This window comes from Pogona vitticeps, chromosome 13 (genome assembly GCF_051106095.1).
Source record: "Pogona vitticeps strain Pit_001003342236 chromosome 13, PviZW2.1, whole genome shotgun sequence".
In the NCBI taxonomy this organism is placed as follows: domain Eukaryota; kingdom Metazoa; phylum Chordata; class Lepidosauria; order Squamata; family Agamidae; genus Pogona; species Pogona vitticeps.
In genome coordinates this window covers 20,778,535-20,798,097 of record NC_135795.1, presented here as the reverse complement: position 1 = coordinate 20,798,097, position 19,563 = coordinate 20,778,535, and the positions used below count along the sequence as shown (strand labels likewise).

The following is a 19,563-nucleotide window of genomic DNA, read 5'->3' as shown; positions in this document are numbered from 1 at the left end:
CAAAGGTTACCGAAGAAGGCTTTCATGCGAAGTTTTTCATCCTGCGTGATGCGGATGCAGGCCTCCGAGTGGGTGTCGTTGAATATCTGCAAAAGAGGGGAGAGAAATGCACTGTGCCCACGTCAGCCTCCCTTGGGAATGGCCGGCCGTGAATTCAACCCCGGAAGACACCCCTCCCAACGTTTCATGCTCAGCAGCATCGAGCAGGCCGGAGTGGGACCTCCGGGGTGCAGGCACAGCTCTTTGGGTTTCAAACACGCCTGCGTACAACTATCAAGGCAGGAACGGATGTGAAAGCCAGCCCGGGAAAGCCCGGTCCCTGTTGGAGAGACCCGATCCGGGATGCATTTGGCGCTGGAGAAATCCAGCTTTAAAGGAATCCTATGCTTTTTGAGTCACGGAGACTAATCGCAAATCAAAACAAGCTAGTTTTCAGAAGCTGGGCGGCGAGAGGACGTCCCTGGGGTAATGATCACATGCAATTCGTCCTTGATTTTTTTTTTTTTTTGATAGGCCGTATGTAACATCTGTTTTCACCCTCAATGCAAGCCGGTGGAGGTGGTAAAAAAGTTGAGGGCCGTGCGGCCGAGGCGTTCCCCCGCCCCCCCCGCTGCCCTCCTTGATGAAAGAAAATCTGGAATCTCACCTGCCTGAAAAGAAGATCTAGAAGAAGAGGGTTGGAGATGTTTTCCCGTGGGTAGAAAACCTGCAATGAAAGGAGGATGGAAGAAGGGGATGTCCCTCAAAAGAAAGAGAGAGAGGGAGGGAGGGAGAGATTGCACTACTGGGACTGTAAACTCCCCCCCCCATCATCCTTAAGTGGCACACACAGCAGTGCTACACACACTGGTCTATCTAGCCCACCATCTTGTCCTTAATGGTGATTACGGGGCTAGTTCTAAGAAGTCTGCAACTGGGCCATAGAACCGTCCGGTGACCACTGACGACGTGGTCTTCAGAGATAGACTACCGCTGGACATGGAGGTTTGATTCTGCTGTTACAGCCTATAGCCGCCATCTTCAAATCGGTCTAATCTCTGTACAAAGGGATCTAAGCAGAGGCTGGTAAAGTTCCTTTGGCAGATGGGGGGGGGGTCTCCCAGAATCTCCTCAGTTAGCGGGCCGTGTTGACCGAGAGGATTCTGGGAATAGAACTTGACCAGACTCTGGAGCTCAGCCACTGAGTCTCATTTCCCTGTGGCAAGGAGTTCCGCATGCTGGGATGTCATTTTGTAACATATTTGCCAATCTGTGTCATCAGGACCATGTTCTAGCACTTGGAAAGGAGACTTTCTCTGTCTATTTCCTCTACGCAAGGCACAGATTTTGAAAATGTACCCCTCCCCTCTTCTTTTCCCCACCCTGATGTGAGAAAGGGAAACATAAGCAAAGTCTTGCATAGGAAAAGCACCTCTTTCCTGAGATAAATCTTCCAAGCCACGTTGCGGTAAGTGTAGAACTCCTCACTGCATCGGCGGTGAAGCCGCGTCTGAATTTGATCATCTTTGGATGGTAATTCCCGTGAGACAGAGGCTGGGGGGAAAAAGGAAGAAATCAGTGGCTGTGCCGGATGAGAAGCATATATTTCCCTGCTGCTGTCTGCATTAAAGAAAAAGCCACATCCTAACCCAACCTCGGAAAACACCCTAGCGATTAACAAATACATCTATATTTCCTAGCTTTGTAATCCTGCAGCGTCTCAAGAAAAATACAGAGCCGAAGGCAAATGTTATTTTCTTGTTCGGCAGCCCGTACCTATTTTTTCAAATTTCTGTTTCATGAAATTAAAAATAAAAACAATAACAGCAATAAACAAAAAAAAGTAACTAAAAAAACTTTTAAAAAAGAAAAACCACATACACAATGACACATCGTGGGCTTCCCTCCAACGGAACCCTCTGAAGATATAACTCATTTTCCCTTCAATTCTGGAGCCCCGATCCCCTTCTGAAATGGCGCTAATTCTTGCAAATGCCTCATCTAATTGCTATTTTCTATGTATCAATCTATTTCATTGATTGATTTTTGCTGGTTATGGGGTTCGGTTCCGACCCCGTCTTTTTTTCAATACGTTCCACCGGATCTCCACCACGAGACGCTGGCTGAGAGATTCTGGAAGTTGTGGTGCGAACAAAGCCACTTTCTTAAGCTTATTGCCTCAGGATTCGGCCCCCTCATTGCTCTAGAGGAAGCCATCCACCCACGAAATATCGCAACCGGAGAAAACACGGTCCCCACCTTTACCCGGAGAGGCTTCTGGCAAAGGTATGGGGAGAGCAGGGGATGGGGGACGGACCGCCGGGGGAACCGCCATCTTGGTCCACATCACAGGCTTCACCATGGCAACCGCCTCCTTCGGTGGAGTCTCCCGGACAGCCTACGAAAAAGTCATTTCACACGTTAACACAGCAACGCACCCAGGATTTGCCCTGCAGCCCCTTCAGGACGGAACAGAGGCCCAATCCTGAGTTGGTCTCCAAGCGTGGTACCCACACGTGTCCCATTCATTCTGGGCCATAGGATGAAGGATTTCAAGCCCCGTGATCCACAAAAAGTAACTTTTTGTAGCCTAGACATGGGGCCGTAACTAGAGCAGAGCCACAGAGATGCTTCCCAAGGCACCAAAATTGAGAGACACCGAAATCTAGAGGTAACTTGACTAATGCAATAGTTTCTAATCTTTGTTCCCCAGACGTTCTCAGACTGCAACTCCCAGAAAAATCCTGGCCAGCACAGCTAGCCGTGAAGGCTTCTGGGAGATGTAGTCCAAGAACATCTGGGGAAACAAGGTTGGGAACCACTGGACTTAGGAATGTTAGGAAAATAGATAGAAATACACTGCCACCCTATCTGGAAGCTCCCAGAGACCCTCACGCCGGGGAGGAAGGGCGTAAGGGCAGCTTTGAAAGGTGGGAAATAGCCTTCCACCCTGGACAAGAAATAGGAGAGCCCCATGCATTTGGCTCCACCCAACGGTACCGGTGGGGGTTTGGGGCGTGTGGGGGCCTCGGTGGCTGCCAGCTGTTCCTTCAGGATCCTCAAAGCTTCCTCGTGAGGGTCCATTTTCTTCACAAAGACCTTCCCACCTTCCTTCCTGCAAAGACAAAGACAGACGGATATCCGGATATCCTCGAGTCCTCTTCTCCGGCCCTGAATTTTCGCCAGTCTTGACTGGCGCTGCAACCACTACATCTCACTGCCTCAAAAGAGCAGGCTTGCATTGAGAGTAAAAAACCACCCATCTCGTGCTCTCTCCCAGTATTATTGATGTTTCTGTTGTTGCCGTGCACAGAAAGGCAGCAATATTTACAACCGCTTAAAAAAGCAGAGCTCAAAGACAGCTGACATTCTCATCGAAACAGATTAAAAACAACAACAAAAACTTAGAAGAATAACATCCGTAACATTTAGAATAAATCAATGCAATTAAAATCATCACAGCACTCAATCAGGCAGTTTGAAAAAGCAGTTTGAAGACACACGCTTTCAAGGAAACATGGGAAACGAAGCAGACACTTTATCCTGCTGTTTGCTCCTTACAAGTAAATAAAGTATTCAGAGGAATACTGTCCCTGAAGCTGGAAGTTCCATCTTTGCAACTCATGAATGCATCTCCAAGGCTTCAAAAGAGAGAGAAATGTGCCAAGGATCCAAGGAGTATGCGTGTCTAGAAATCTCATTGGTCTCACCTGAGGGGCTCAGGGACCCGGGTGGGTTGTTGGTACTGCTTGATAATATTCCGGATGTTTTGCGTCGGCTCCGGGATGTGCTCCGAATTCAGCTTGGAGTGGCGGATGAGCTCACCGGCGCGCAGCCTTGCAGTAGGATCTGGGCCACGACACAGGAGAGGAGACAAAACAGGACGAGAATACGTCGCAAAGAACCCGTCAGAGCAAATATCAAGTTTACGAGATTTGCATCTGGAAAATTACCCTCACCAAGGAGGAACTTAAGCAAAACAACCTACAAACTGCAGGAAGGAAGAAAAACCCTTGCTTTGCTAATCCTTTATACTCAGCATTTCAGGAATCACCGCTTGTAAGATCAGACAGTCTGTAATGTGTAGTTTGACCCACGCCTGGGAGACATGGCCTTTCTTGGACTACAGCTCCCAGAATCCTCCAGCCAGGACAAAATGTCATGTTTCCGAGCATGCTTTCATGTTTTCTTGGACTGCCACAGGGCTGTCTACGGCGAACCCCCTCCCCCTGGATGGAAAGCTCGCTTCTCTTACTGGGTAGCTTTCCGCTTTGGCAAGATATTGAGAAAACCAGCCCTATTTGGCTGTGTTGGTAGGAAGAAGAGAGCCTGTGACGTCGCATTGGGATGAATCCTGCACCACCGGGGGGTCCCTTGCTAGCCCCCTTTTCCAAAGAAGGCACGAGAGAAGACTCTGAGCCTTGGCCGGGGATTTGCAAACATAACAAGAACAATCATTAAATTTAAAGGTGGTCGTCCGGCTGCCAAACAACCAGCCTGGCTAAGCACCCTTCCTCCCTCCTTACCCGATTTCCGGAAGCTGGGCCTGTCTTGCAGGAGGCTGGGGGGCACGGCAGGTGGATCCCCCATCCCAGTCTCCACTTCTTTCTGGTGAGGAGGGTGTGAAAAATCAAACATCACCGTTAAGTCCCCACCTTGAGGTCACAGAACCCTGGAAGCAGGGTGTCACATTCTGGAACCGAACCTATAGAATGATCCCAAGGCCACCGAGTCTAAACTGGAAGGTATCCACAAACCTTCTTCTCTTTGATCCCAAGCCCGGATACGTCTTCCTTCCCACCTGGGCCGCTGGAGTGCCACGGAGTTGTGGGTTTGAGGGCATGCAGCGAAAACACCAAGAGAGACCAGACACCCAGCGGAGCACAGCAGGTGCCAGGCTCCGAGACGAGTGAAATGAATACATGCATTCGCCCGAGAGCAGGTATCCAGTGTCGGGCAGCTCTGGGTCACGCACACGAAAGGGCACAGGGGTGCCAGCCACCGCACACGGCATCCCAGAACAGGTAGGAGAAGTCACCTGCGTGCCGCCAGAGCGCAGAGAACAGGACGTGCCCTGGGATGAGCTAAGCCAAAATGAAACTCCGGCAGACATGGAAGGCGCTCAATGCAGCTGCCTTTCTGCTAAGCCCTACGTGGGCAAGCCAAGCCACAAAGTTCACGGAGCCCCTGCTGGGCCCTCCCACAGCGATCAGAGGGTGACAGTTTGCTTGGTGGGTCCCCAGACCTGCAAACCTGGCTCAACCATGAGCAAGGACCCAATGGGGGACTCTGAGTGAGGGACCCATAAGAAATGCAAACCGGGACCCATGGGAAATGCAAATTGGGGCCCATGGGAAATGCAAACCGGGAATCCTATCCAAACTCACCTAGCCTGACTTATTTGGAAATCAGAGCTGACCAACGTGTACTCAGTCGTCATTTATCCTTATAAGATTTTCCGATGCTACAGGCTTTTACCGACACTTCCTGTTTTTATATAAGCTACAGTATTTGCTCTTATTGATAGTATGTGCTTTTAGGGTAATGGGCAACCACAAGGTTTTGATTGAAGTGCCTTTTTAACATTTTTAATCTTGATTTGAATGATATTGGTAGGCTTTTTTTTTTTTACCAAACTTGGAGGGGTTGTAGAGGAGAATCACGGGAAGCTTCTCTGTGATTTTGGTGTCTCTAGATGCCTGGGGGGGACTTTCCTGGGGGGGGCTGTTTGTGGGTGTATACCCCGGACATCTGAAGGCCAATCGTCACCAAACTCGGAGGAATTATAGGGGAGTGTCAGAGGAAGCGTCCTTGCAATTATGATTCTTCTAGGTGCCTGGGGGGGGGCAATTATAGCCAAATGAATTGGCAAATTAAATAAAAGCTAAAAATCCATTGATTTATATTTGTCAGGGGCATTGATTCGTAAAATGCAAATTGACAAATTGGTGATTTTTAAAATGAATGTGGTGACTCTTTTTTAAAAACCCATGCCCATCTCTAATAAGGATTATCCCTGGAAACCCATAACTGCTGTTGGAGTTAGACATTTTTTCTGTCCTGTTTCATCCCCCCAGTCTGTAACCACCACACTTCTCCCCCCTCTCCCATCACCTGTACAGGCTTACCTGGACAGGTGGACCTGCAGGAGGCCTGGGAGCAGGGCTGCCTGTTCCCTGGACCCTGGGAGGACGACGGTGTCGAGGCGAGCCAAGGCTGGGGGACCGAGGTCCTGCAGTAGAAGCGGAGCTGGTCATGGCAGCCAGGACGGCCTGTTGCTGCCATTGGTGAGAAAGAAAGAAGGAGGTTGCCACCTTTTTTTCCGGCAGGGCTCCTGTGCTTTCAGCCTCTGGGCCCCAAAAGCAGTCCAAACCTTGATTCTGTTTGTTTATCTCTCAAAAGATTTATAGCCCACCCTCTCCCGGAAGATTTCCAAGCCAGGAAAAGGAGTTGTTCTGAAACCTTCTCAGTCTGCACAGGGCAACATGGATGGTTTCCCCAACCACCAGAAGCAACATTTTCTGAATCTGGAACTGGCTTGGTAACATGCAAGTATTATTTTGCTAGTCGTTCAATGAAGGCAGAAAGCAGGGAAAGTGCTAGGCTAGGACGGATGAATTCCACTGGACATGCACGCCCATCATGCCCACCCCATTCCCCCACTTCAATATCTATTTCTTGACCTCACTAACCAAGAACGATTCTTGCGGTGCGCCAGAAGCTCGCCACCTCACCGCCGTGGCCTCATTGGTCCCTGCAAAAGGGGGGAAAGAACATCTCAAAAAGTTTGCAAAAAGGAGATTAATTCCTCATGAGGGTGGGAGGTGGTCCAGCTCAGGGACAGAGGGTTCGTCTGGGAAGTCAGGGGTTCGATTCCTTGCTTCGCCAGTTAAAAGGGCGAGGAAACCAGGCTAGGGGACGCCTCTGTCCGAGAGTGTGGGTGACACCAAACAAACCTTGTAAATAAAGAAATAAGGCTAGGCCTACACTCACCTGATGGTCGGGGGCCCTCAGGAGGTGCGGTGCCGCCCCCGGTTTGTTCTCCGTCGCCCCGCCCAGTCCGGCCACCCCCTTTCATCCGAAGGGAGACGGCCAATGGCCTCTCTAGCTCCTAGTTCCCAGGCGGAGAAGAAGAAAGGAAAAGATCATTCCAGGTGCTGTCCTCCGAGTGGATTTTGGGACGACCTCTCCTTTCCCACGAGGGCCGGCCCGAGGATGGGGCCGAGGGAAGCGGGCTCCTTGGGCCGGGGACACTGGCTGGTGGCCCCTTGTCGGCTCCTGTCTCTGAAGCCCCTAAGCTAGCCACAGGAGTCCCAGAGGGCATAACCCAGTCGCCAGGACGGAGAGGAGATTCAAGGGTTCACCCAGCCGGCTTCTGAACATGGGGGGGGACAGGTCAAAAAGTGCCTCCTAATCTTTTGCCTCAGGCAGGAGAGAATCTTGGGTCAGCCCTTTCTTTCTCCTCCATGCTGGGCAGTCTCTGTGCCCGGCTTTTGGGGGACAACAAGAGATGGGCAGGATTGTGGGAAGGACCCCCCCCCCCCATATTTTGAAACCTGGGCTAGGGGGAGAAGAGATTGGCCACCTTACCCCATTCCCGTAAGAGAGGACGGGGTCAAAGAGACTGTCCAGGTAGTGGTCCAGACCCTTTTGGCTCCGGGGTTCGCTGAACGTGTCTGAATCGGCTACAAAATCACAAAAGGAAAGAGAATGAGCCAAAAATGACAGAGGCTATTTTCTGTCCTCATTCCCACAGCTATTGTGCGCCCAAATACTGAGTTTATGAAGGCCATCTTCTCTCTGATAAAGGGGCCACTTTGCAACACTGCTAAGAAAAGTGAATTTTCTTCATACACATCGCCGATCCCAGATTCGAGACACGATGCTTAAAAGATCCCAATGTTTCCACCCTCTGCATGGCACCCCATAGGGTTCACAGCAACCCCCCCCCATGGGTCTGTCCTTAACTCTTCCCATTCCAGCCGTGAGCCGAGTCCTTACCATGGCTATAATACCCTTCTGAGTCCGGCAGGTTGGTGGGGGCCACTGTGGGGGCCTTTATGAGTGGGGGAGGGGGGACCCCTTCATGCACATCCAGGTCATGTCTGAAGGCCCTAAGGAACAATGTGAAAGGGAGACGAGAAGGTCAAAAGGAATTAAACTCCACATACTGGGGATGAAAACAGCTGGGCACAGGAAAAAAAACTTGGGAAAATATCCAAATTTTGCATTGATTTGAGCCTCTCCGCTCTTCCTGAAGGAAGCTTTAACTACAGTTTCTTTCTTTCCCATAAACGAGAATATATACAGTACATCCTTCCGTACTCTTACCTTTTACAGTTTTGGAACAGGTTCTATTAAAGTCTTTGCTAAAGTTAGCCGAGCAAATTTGGAGTCCTTAATGGGTGCGGAGCGGGTGAGGGTTTAAGCATGAGGACTGAAAACAACGGCCGGGTCGCCCACGACTCGGAGCGAACCGTTCTGCTTCTGCATCCAAAGTTAAACCCGCACGGAGATTTTGGGGGCACCTCTTTGGGAGGTGAAGCCCTTTAAGGGCTCGGTTCTTCCTTACGGGCTTCAGCAACACTACGGCCGACCTTGTGAGGTTCTTGGCACCGTAGCGGCTGGTTTGCAGGAGAGACCGCGGGACGGGGTGGGTGAAACCACCTCTTCTACCTACGCTTTGCCACCCACGTTCTTCTCCAGACCCTCCGAGGCAATGAGGAAATAGGACTTCTGCTTCGGGAAGCCTCGGATGAGCTCCAGGTCAGAGACCAGGTCTAAGACGTAGTCATGGCCCGCCAGCTCGGCCCACTGGACGCCGTCCTTCATGGTTACCGACCAGCCTTGCCACCCGTCTGGAAGCCCCCTGCGAAGGAGATAAAAGGGTCATCCGTTCACAGGGTCAACCAAAATCAGACATCACACAATGGCATAGAACAATGGATCCCCACCTTGGGCCCCCAGATGTTCTTCACCGCCCGCTGTGCTGTTCAGGGTTTCTGGGAGTTGTAGTCCAAGAACATCTGGAGACCCCCCAGTTGGAGAACCATTGAGATGGAACGAGGATTCAAGCAATCCCTCGTGTTGCCCTTACAGGGACCCACTTTTATCTAGTTTTCGGACAGGTCCTGTCCCGCTCAGCACCGAGGTCTCTGAATGCTGATCCCGCTGGACAGCTCCCTACCGACCTCGCCTGAGAGGCTGGGATGAACGGGACCCAGATCGACAGACCCTCCTGTCCATCCCTCTTACCTGTATTTCAGGATGTTCTCGGCCAGAGCTTCTCCTGTCGTCCAGGAATCAACGGGGCAAGAGAAGTGATCGCCTGGCAAGGCAGAAGAGCAATAAGGGTTACGCCTTACCCAGCTCGTCACAGCACTGCTTCGAGCAAATGCCCTGCAGTCAGAAAGCTAGAGCAGAAGGAGGCAACCTTCTGTGGGTGAGCAAGACTTCTGAATCTGCCATGCAAGCAGACATTTAGCACAGCATTCTGTACATGTTCAGAAGCTGCCAGCCTGGGGCCTGAGAATTTGCCATCCCTAGGGAAAAAAACCATCACCAGTGGCTCTCAGAATGATTTCTGTGGAAGAAGCTACTGGGCTAGTTCGGACCGAGGCCTCTGGTCTCCATCACTCGGTCCGTCTCATCAACACCATCCTCCCAGGGATCGCATGGGTCTGGCCCTCTTTTCCTTACCGTTGAAACAATAGACATCCAGGGCCATGTTCACTCGGTCCCGGCTGGCCGACCACTCCAGCAAGGTGGGCGGGAAGACCCGCGCCGTCTCGGCGCCCTCCTGAGCCTTCTCCAGGGCCCGCACAAGCTTGTGCTGGCAGATGGACTTGTAGCCGTCCAAGGCGTGGTCGGAAACAAACCTGCAGAGGGGGTGGGTGGGCACAGGAAAGGGGGTACAGGAGGGGCGATCTCAGGGTTGGCCCCGAAACTAAGACAGAGACAGTCCTCAAAATGCATTGAGAGACTTTGAGCATCTCCAGTGCCTTGGAGCACAGGGAATTCTTTCAGAGGCCTTTGAAAGGCATGAAAAAAATGGCCAATGTTATCATCTATGTGATAACATCTCGAAGACATACAACAGGACCTTCGTATCCGCAGGGGATCCGTTCCAAGCCCCCCCCCACAGCTGCTGAAAAATATGGACTATAGGAAACATTATTAGTTTTAATATTTTCGGATGCATCAGCTGATAGGGATCCCACCAAGGAGGGGTTCCTACTGTATTTCAAAAATGAGTTCGCCTGATGCCTCCAGCTGTATTCTTCCATTAATGGGGAAGAAACTTTCAAAGGCTAGTCTGTTCGGCTTTTTTGCCTCAGGTAGAAAAATAATATCTCAAGTCAGCCTTGATTTCCATGTCCGTTGCACGTGGCGGGGTCCTCAGACCCACGTTCTGTCCCATGCAGGGCCCTCAGCCCCCTTTCCCCCTTTCTCTGTGATGGAGCCAGCCCCCCCTCCCTTACTTCAACAGGTATTTCTCCAGGCGGGGAGAAGGCGGAAAGGCGCTGAAGCAGGCCGCCATCAGGAGCCAGCCCCGCTCCTCGTTGTGGGGGTTGGTGTTCCGCCACACTTGGTTGGCGATTTGGGAGAGGATCTCGTCCCGCAGGCTCGGCGTCGTCAGCCCCTTCTGCACGATGAAGTTTCCAAACAGGGTCTCCTGCATGCCGTTGAGGTGAGGGTCCCCCATGAAGCGGAGCACCTGTCACGAGGGGGTGAAGTCACCCAGAAAGAAGGAGAAAAGAAATCATGCCCTATGATGAGGGAGGGAGGAAAAAAATCACATTTCCCCCCCAATTCTGGTTTTAATAAAAGGTGACTTAAGTTCTACACCAGGTAGGATTTGGTGCGCCCACCAGAAACGAACCCATTTCGAGTTTGCTCTTCTGGGCCATCGAATCGAATCTGACTTACGGTGACCCCCCCCATAGGTATTTCCAAGGTATGTGAGTTATTTTAAGAGAGGTTACACCTTTGCCACCCCTACCCAAGGAATTTTCTTGGGTGATCAGGGATTCGAACCCAGGTCTCCCGAGGCCTAGTCTGGCACTCTCCTCAGATTTGAAATAGTTCTGGGGAGAGGCAAAGTGTTTGGGAAAAGCCTGAAGCGGATGCCTCGATCTGTACCTGCCAACCTCTTGGGCAGAGGTGGACTTAAGAGGCTAAATTAACGAAATTAATTAGAATACGATGGAGGCTACTGGGGAACCAGCCCACCCATGCTCACTCATGCAACCCTGTTTTTTCACATGTGCTGCTACTCACAGACACCATTCATTATCTGTTTCTTACACATACGCACACACCCGTTGTGCAAAACCACAAACACAGACGTTCTCCCCCCCCCCCACGGTGTGCTTTTTGACAGGAAAGATGGAAGGCGTCCCCTTACCAGCTTGAAGACGCTCACTGCTTCGGGGGCCAGGCTCTCCTCCAACAGGGTGAGCGGAGAGGCCAGGGTCTGGGTGAGCATCCCGAAAAAGGGCTCCTGGGGGGGGGGGACAAGCAGAGAGCTGTGTCTGGAGCCGCCTCCCTGGGCATGGTTCTGCCGCGCACTTGGTCAGAGGCGCCAAGGAACGAGCGACAGAAGAAGAAGGAAGGCCACCCAGCCGCCATGAGCGGGCAAGAAAAGCCACCGAGGGAACGGCACTGTTCCAGGGAGGTCCTCCGACACCGGCTTGCAAAGGGAAACCAGGGCGATTTAACTCAAAAACTCTACGCTGCCTTTTTAATGGAGGGTGGGGATCCGGCGGCTGCAAAGCCCTCCACCTGATGGGGCTGCCAAGGGTCCCTTTAAGAGGAGCGGTCTCCTTGAATGTAACTGGTCTCTCTGAATCGCCGAAGCCAGCCAGGAGCCCCCAAAAGGAGAAGCCCTCCCGCAGGATCTAAAAAAAAAGGGGGGGATGGTTTTGGGCACGGTGGCCCATTTGCTAGAAGCAGGATGCTCTGCCTGATGGGGGACGGTGGAGCCTCCTCCCACTTGACACGGAGAACCCCGTTCCCACAACAGGCCCTTACCTTGAAGTGCATCTGCACGTAGTTGGCCATGGGGTAGTTGTTGATGTCCAGCGGGAGGGCCAGCTGGGGGTCCGCTTGCAGTTTGGGCCGGGGGATGGAGGCGACGCAGTCCTCGTTGACCTGCTTGTGAACTACGGGAGAGCGTGAGGGGGTCAGGTCTTGCCAACGACCCAAACTAGGTTGGGTGCTTAGAGGTCATACAAAAGGGGGGAAGGAAAAGGACACCCTTTGCATGTCAAAGATATGAACTATAGGTTTCATGTTAATAAGAGCCATGTGCCACCAAGGCAGTTCTGACCTATGGTGACCTTTTGGGGGGTTTCTAGGTATACTCAGAAGTACTTTCACCCTTCCCTTCTTCTGGGGGTGCCCTGGGACGGTGGAGCTGGCCCAAGGCTACCCAGGCTGGCTCTTCTGGAGATGCCCGGTGGGGATTCGGACCCTTCGAGCTCCACAGCCAGAGAACTAGGCCACCGAGCTATCTAGCCAGCTCTTCTCCGTGAGGATGATTATAAACGATGGTCCCAGTTTAATCAGAACGAGAAGCCGTCCTTGTCCTCTGGTAGCTCTTTAAATAGAGGACTTTTGGAACTGGACACTTGGCCGTCCTCGCCCAACGCAACTCATAAGACGGGTGTACCTGCCACCGTGTTCAGCAGCCCAACCAACTCTGCCGGGACTTCCAGATTGGCGACCCTCATCACTTCTCGCGGGCTCAGCTCCTGGGGGGACCCCGAGAGAGAGAGAGAGAGAGAGAGAGAGAGAGAGAGAGAGAGAGAGAGAGTGGCTGGGGTTTCAACCTGATCACCTCCAAGGTCCTTTCGCTAATCAACATTCTTAGATTAATTTGATTGCTGTTCTCTCTCTCCAGGGATTCCTGGGTGTTGTAGTTCTGTGACAGCACCGGTGGCGGTTGAACTACAGCTCTCAGGGTGCTTTATTAATCATCACAACAGCTGAACTTAACTGTTCTCTCTCTATATTGTGTAGATGAATGCAAAGACTTGGGGAAAACTACATCTTACACATCCGGCAGGCTCCAGGCTTTGCGGGGAGGGGGGAGAGAAAGAGGCCTTGGTAGGATGAATGGAGAAGAAGGGGACTCAGCACCCCCTCGTCACCGCTGTTCCCTCACCTCCCTTTCTCCCTCAGGACCCCATTCGCCCGGCCACTCAGAGGGAGAAGGCCTTGCCCGGGAGGAGGTTTGCCCCCTCTTTCATGCCACCACTTCTGGGCTTGAAGAGGGCTGGGGGCCAGCAACAGAGGGAGGCAGGAGGGCCAGAGGGTTTCGGGGTGGGGCGGTTCGGAGCTGGGGGTGCCAACAGATGCCTTTCGACACTGAACCCTGATGCTGACCCCCCTTGTGTATTTTGTGTGGATGCAAAAAGAAAAGAAATCCCGTTTTCCTTGAAAGAGTCTGTGGCACACCAGAAACTAGAGGGCAGTTCAAAACCGAAAGAATGTTACTAGACCTCATGGTGGCAAAGCAAAACCCAGCTTCCTTCAAAGCCTCAGCCCCACGCCTGCTAGAATCTCAGCAGGTAAGCAACCCAGGGTGTAGCCTTCCTCAGACCCTTCCCATGCAAGACCGGAGGGCCTTCTGCAACATGCAAAGTGACTAGATTTGCATAGACCGGACACAGAACCCAATTTTCAAAGACAGGCCTGTTTGCGTCCCCGCGGGCCTGCTTGTTTGAGCTGCAAATTGTTCAGCATAGCAACCCACCCGGTGGTCAACATCCTGTTGGCCATCTATCCTTGCGTTCAGGGACATATATCTTGGTGGCAAGCAGGAGTTCATTAATGAGGTGCTGGTTGCGTTCCTAGGCGTGAGACGTATCCAGGCACGCAACCAGCATCTTGTCCATGAGCAGCAGGTTATGAGATTTCCCACGGGCAAGCGTAATTCAACTACCCAATTCTGGCTACGATCTCTTGATATAAGGAAAACGTCACCTTGTTTATTACCTGCTCTGCCTTCCTCCTCTCCTCTTCGGCTCTCCGACGCTCTTCCTCTTTCCTCTGAAATGAGAACGGATTTCCATGGTCAAAGAAGCAAGGCTGCTATCCTGGCCAAAGCCGACCCAAGACATTTTGCTGTCTGAGGCCAAGGGCAAGGATGGGCTCCAGCGACAGGAAGCCAGATTCCAGCTGGAGATCAGGAAAAACTTCTCAACTGTTAGAGCAGTATGGCAAGGGAACCGAAGACCTCAGGAGGTAGAAAACCCTCTGTCAGATATGCTTTAACTTGGATTCCTGCATTCATTGGGGGGTTGGATTCGATGGCTTTATAGGTCCCTTCCAAATCCATTACTCTGTGATTTTGTGATGATATTCTGATGCTGCACCCAGAAGCTGATCGGCCCAGCCATTGAATCTGCCTTGAATCTGTCCTGGTGACTAGTCCCATAGACCGGTGGTTCCCCGTTCTCTATATCTTTACACCTGACAAACCACTGTGTGAAAGAATTTGGGTTCTTTCGTGACAGAGGGGGGGGGAATCCACTTTTGTGTGTGTGTGTGGTATCTGAGAACACTCCTGCCTTTACACGGATCCTGCTCTTACGTTTCCCCCTTAAGGGAGGATATAGGGGTCCCGATGGCAATTTTTTAGAGTATATATTTTAATTGTATGTTAGTTGTTTTATCTTTGTTATTGTATTTTAATTGTTGTAAGCTGCCCAGAGACCTTTGGGTAATGTGGACAGCATAGATATTAAATAAATAAAATAAATTCATAAATAAATAAAAACAACAAAATGGCCTTGATATGGTTGAGAGCAAGCGCCAGCCCCAGGAAAGAATAATTCTGTTCCCAACTAAGCGGTCTTGATTGTGATGAAAACGGGCACTTCGCCAGCTGTGCTCTGCGGAATTACTGCTCCGGGATTATGGCCCAAATTTCTTGTCCCACTTTAGAGACTCACGGGCTGTCCCTGAGAGAAGCTTTTGTCAACCATGTCAACTCAACCCCCTCCCTCTGGGTCTCTTTCCTCCGTCTGATCTTTTGAAAAAATGTCTCCGTGCCCACGCGAGAGGGTGCCAGCTGTAGCCGGGCACGTGGTGAAACTTTTCCATTTTTTAAGATGCTCTAAGGTTCCTCGTTGCTTCGGCGACAGCAGGGCAACCCAGCAACCTCTCTGAAAACGTCTCCTGAGGAGCAAGCGTGGATATTTTACAATCCACTGCCTTGAGCATGCGCTTGACCCCGCTAAGATTCTTTTATTTCGATTCTTACCAGCCTGGGGGGGGGGGGGGAATCACGCTAACGTCAGCTGAATCTCAAACTCTCTGTTTGCACACAGAAATAATGTACATTTGAGACCTTTAAAGAGCGCTCCCACCTCACTCTCAACTTTAAAGAAAAATATATTCTTTGGCTGTTTTTTTTAAAAAATTATTATTCTATGGTTCTTTGTGGCACCGAGGATGGCCATCGCCCTGTTCGCCCCTCGAAAACTGCGCTGAGGCTCGCAACTCACGGCATCTCCGACTTCATCCATCTGGAAACGGACGCTCTTCATGACGGCCTGTTTTGCTGCCAGCCTTGGGCAGGCGTGCCAGCTCCGGATCAGCCTGCCCGCCAGCAGCTCTGGCAACCACTGTTTGCTTAGGGTGTGAGCTGAGTCACGCTTTAACCCTTCTCCATCACTGGCATCCGGCGTCCTTTTCCCACACAGACATACCCAATTGAGGCAGCTCACCAAACGCTTTGCGCTTCCAAAGCAGGACCGGCCCGAACATTGTGCAGAGTGGGGAGGTTGCCTCTTAGCTGGAAGCAGCCAAGTGTCCGTCGGAGCTGCCTTTGGGTATGGCGGAGGCAGCAGTTCTCCCCTCGAGAAAGAGCCAACCGTCTCTGAAGAGGCCTTTGGTCCTCCAGATGCCCCCCTCCCCCACAAAAGGATGATACCTGTTCTGCTCCCATCCTGGTCTAATTGTGAGACCCTTCAGTGTCACATCCACCCCGCTGTCCCTCTCCTGGACCCAGTGTGAATCTTTCCCTCACTTCAACTATTCTTTCTCAATGACAAGATCATTGTAGGTTCTGGATGTTTAGCCCCACGAAATATCTCCTTTTTAAAACCCAGCTACTAGCCCATCTGGGGCTTGTTGAGAGCCTGCCGTAACTTTGCACATCCCATTAATGCAAGGTAGTTCCCCAGCACTTGCCCCATCTTCCACTAGGATTCCTCACTCATTCAAAGCAACCTGCACCCCGGAGATGCCACCCATCGGCTTTCCTGAACACCCGCATCTCCTCCGTGCAAGGTGGGGCCGGAATACAGATGGCTTTCAAGCTCTCCTGCCAGACAGGCAAGGCCAGATTGGTTTTATTCATCTGGAGCCTGGCTGGGCATCTTTCTTTGTGAATCTAAAATGGTCCCAAACAATCAAAGCAGCCACCTGCTCCTCAAGGGTAAACCTCAGAACAATGACGTGGGGTTGGCGGCTCAGAAGCGTGCAGACTCTTGGATAGCCAGACACGACGCCCTCCACCCCAACCTGGATACAACAGTGGTTTTTAAATATCATCTTTAACTCCTCACCCGTCTGTGTTCACTTCCCCGTCTTGCACCCAGCACCCCGCCTAAAGCAGGATGGAACAGGGGTCTAAAATATAGACAACGGAAGACCTAACTCTTGTTTTTAAATTTTTAAAATTCTTTCATTTACTTAATGGATTTTTAGTTTGTTTATTGATTGATTGATTTGATTTGATTTGTATCCCACCCATCTGGTCTATACGACCACTCTAGGCGGCACAATCAGTTATGATTGTGATTTAATTGCCTGTTAGTATGTCGTTTATGGTGTTTTTAGAATTACAATAGGAAACCCCCCCCTGTATCCACAAAGATCAGTTCTAAGCCCCTCCCCGCCCCCCACAGATGCTGAAAAAACACTGATGATAACGAACATTATTTTAATTGGCACAACCACAGAACCCCCCCCCCCCGCTCCCCTTCCAGGTCCTCCAAAATGTTCATTAGAACGACTCCCTCGCCCATCGTCCCCGTCCCAAGCCCCCCCCCCCCCGAGCAGCTCACCTTGAGGTACCTCCTCCGGTTCACGTAGATGCGCACCAAACACCTGACCTTGAGGAGGGTTCTTCGCAGCCTCCAGAACCTTTGCCTGCAGGACGGGAAACCCCCCGGGATGGAGGTTGGAAAGATCACACCCAGCCTCAATAACACTTTCTCCTACCCGGGTGAAAAACCAGAACAAAACACGATAACCGACCACGGACGGCACACAGCTTGCAAAGGCAGAGGGCAAAAAACAGTTCAACACTGGGGCACGGAGGTGGGTGGGTGGGTGGGCGGGCAGGGGTCAGAGCAAAGGCGAGGGACTCCAGATCCCATTAGCCACAGCTATTAGGATAGCTGTCACCCAAGAGGATCAGGAAAGCCGCCGGTTCCCCCTCGCCTGGTTTGGAGAGCCAGTCGATACGTGGGGAACAATTTCTCTCCCCACCACAAGCCACAAGACCCACACTGAGGTGCAAACCTCACTTGGGTGGACTATAGGCCATGTTGTCTCTCAGCTTGGCCAACCCTGCAAGGGGGTTGTGATGAGAAAACAGGCAAAGGGGGACTGGGTTCCTTTCCGGATCCCCTCATATAAAGAATGGGATGCAGATTAAAATCCAGAACGCGTCCCTTCTATTGGAGAGTGTTTCGCCTTCACACACAGAGAAGCCCTGTTCAGACATTACGAAACCCCGTGGTTTGAAGGCCCAGAGATGGGACAGCCTAGCGCCGCTGGGTTTCCTGAAAGGATCCCCAAGGAGTCTGAGGCGTCTCCCTCACCGGTCCTCTCCCCTTATCACCAAGGACCCAAATTTTCAAGGAATACCCCCTTTCCAGACTCAGGAATGAGGGCATGAAGAAAGCCACGGAGGATTACGGACATGGCTTTCTATCAGCTCTCACAACATCTGAACAGGTCTAGAGGGTAATGATGTCTGGATGATGCCCACGGCATATGGCCGTGATGATAACTAACTGCTGCTAACCCACATTTTCTCTCTCTCTCTCTCTTTCACACCCTCCTGTCTTTTAAAAGGGAGCCTCTTTCAAGGAGAGGCGGCTCCGCACCTGACGAGGTAGCCACGGGCCCGGGCTTGGAGCAGGATAATCCGGTAGCGAAGGGCGTAGAACCGTTTCTTGATCAAGAAGCCGCGCACGTAGCGCTGGAGGGTCACCACCGCCAAGTGGACGACCCGCTCGCGATTGGTCTCCAAGTGCTGGTAGACGCTTTCCTTCATGAAGAGCTGCGGTGGGAGCCGGAGAGAGAAAAGAGAGGGATGAGAAGCGAGGCATTCAAGACTCAAACATTGAAATGGAGGCTCTCCCTACTTTGGGTGCCTCCAGAAGGCAGGATTCTGGTGGATGTCCCTACTGGGTTGCTTGTTGCATGTCAGACGGGGAAATCCCATTGGTGGCCCTCAACCAGACCCAACAGAATCAACTGTTGAGTGGTAGGTCACCGTCCATGGAGTCAATGGGACCAGCTAAGGTATCTGGGCCAGATACTGTCCCAAGGAGTTCCCAAGGAAAATGGTGGCCATACTTTGGTGGCTCCGATGCAGTACATCTCCGGGGTGACAGGGCACAGCTTCTTCAGCACTGCCACGCAATTCCACCCGTCAGGGATGATGTCTGGCTGGATGTCAACAAGGCAACGGTACCTGGAGTGACATGAGGGGAGGCAGGAGGGGAGAGAAGACCTTCTTTAGAAGCCATTTTTCCAAGAGAAGACCGTTAGGAGTCACAGAGCGGGAAGATGCTCATCGTGCGAGGGGTTTGCAGATCGGTGTTCAAATTTGGACCACAAAGCTCTGCTACCTGGGGGATTTTGGGGAGTTGTAGTCCAAAAACATAAACTTGCCCGCCTGTATTGCATACCTTTGATTCAGACAGGTATACTCAAATCTGTTCCAAGCAAACAGATGCGGTAGAGCTAGAAAAAGTTCCTATTATGGACCGCAATTCCCAGAGTCCTGCAGGCCCTGGGAATCACCAAGCTTTGGGGCTTAGGGTTCCCGGAATCCATATCAAGAAAAAGAACTTCCCCATCTTTAAATTTTATTTTCTGTGCTGCTTTCCTGCCAGGATTGGGGCCTCAGGTGGCTGGCAAGATAGAGAGCAAACTCTGTTAATCACATGATTGGTGGATTCCAGTTCCTGAGCGTGTCATGTAAAGCTACACAAGCATGATAGAGTAGGCCCATTTGAATCAATGCAGCTTACAGAGGAGTTGACCTGCCAGATCAACCTAGATTCAATGGGGCGACTGTAGTGCCATGGACTTTGCTAAGCAACCGGGCTTTGGCCATTATACTCAGTTAGGGTTAGGTTACAAACAGTTCCAAAAATCTCATTGAAATTCAAAAGAAGTTGATATCATCATCAGGACCCCTGTCCTGAGTCAGCAGGTCCTTGACAAAAGCCCGCCTGAACCGAACAGTCTTTTCCTGGCCGTAGAAGGGGAACATGGAAGGGGGCCAGACTCTTTTCTCTTGATGGGATGGGGAGAAAAAGCATCTCC

The 19,563-nt window shown here is 51.5% G+C and overlaps 1 protein-coding gene across 1 annotated transcript in view; it reads right to left on the bottom strand.

Moving 5' to 3' along the window:
* Positions 1 to 19,563, bottom strand: part of MYO15A (myosin XVA) — a 59,232-nt gene that overhangs the window by 18,717 nt on the left and 20,952 nt on the right. Inside the window, exons 24-46 of the mRNA XM_078381561.1 lie at positions 18,586 to 18,703; positions 18,111 to 18,286; positions 17,061 to 17,145; positions 13,981 to 14,034; positions 12,653 to 12,734; positions 12,013 to 12,143; positions 11,387 to 11,482; positions 10,461 to 10,696; positions 9,679 to 9,857; positions 9,235 to 9,307; positions 8,660 to 8,848; positions 7,981 to 8,093; positions 7,570 to 7,664; positions 6,973 to 7,090; positions 6,672 to 6,733; positions 6,108 to 6,257; positions 4,506 to 4,587; positions 3,690 to 3,828; positions 2,980 to 3,094; positions 2,239 to 2,377; positions 1,412 to 1,533; positions 647 to 706; positions 11 to 86 (exon numbers count right to left, since the gene is read on the bottom strand). Coding sequence (XP_078237687.1) covers positions 11 to 86; positions 647 to 706; positions 1,412 to 1,533; positions 2,239 to 2,377; positions 2,980 to 3,094; positions 3,690 to 3,828; positions 4,506 to 4,587; positions 6,108 to 6,257; positions 6,672 to 6,733; positions 6,973 to 7,090; positions 7,570 to 7,664; positions 7,981 to 8,093; positions 8,660 to 8,848; positions 9,235 to 9,307; positions 9,679 to 9,857; positions 10,461 to 10,696; positions 11,387 to 11,482; positions 12,013 to 12,143; positions 12,653 to 12,734; positions 13,981 to 14,034; positions 17,061 to 17,145; positions 18,111 to 18,286; positions 18,586 to 18,703 — 2,690 coding nt within the window. The remainder of the gene's footprint in view (positions 1 to 10; positions 87 to 646; positions 707 to 1,411; positions 1,534 to 2,238; positions 2,378 to 2,979; positions 3,095 to 3,689; positions 3,829 to 4,505; positions 4,588 to 6,107; positions 6,258 to 6,671; positions 6,734 to 6,972; positions 7,091 to 7,569; positions 7,665 to 7,980; positions 8,094 to 8,659; positions 8,849 to 9,234; positions 9,308 to 9,678; positions 9,858 to 10,460; positions 10,697 to 11,386; positions 11,483 to 12,012; positions 12,144 to 12,652; positions 12,735 to 13,980; positions 14,035 to 17,060; positions 17,146 to 18,110; positions 18,287 to 18,585; positions 18,704 to 19,563) is intronic.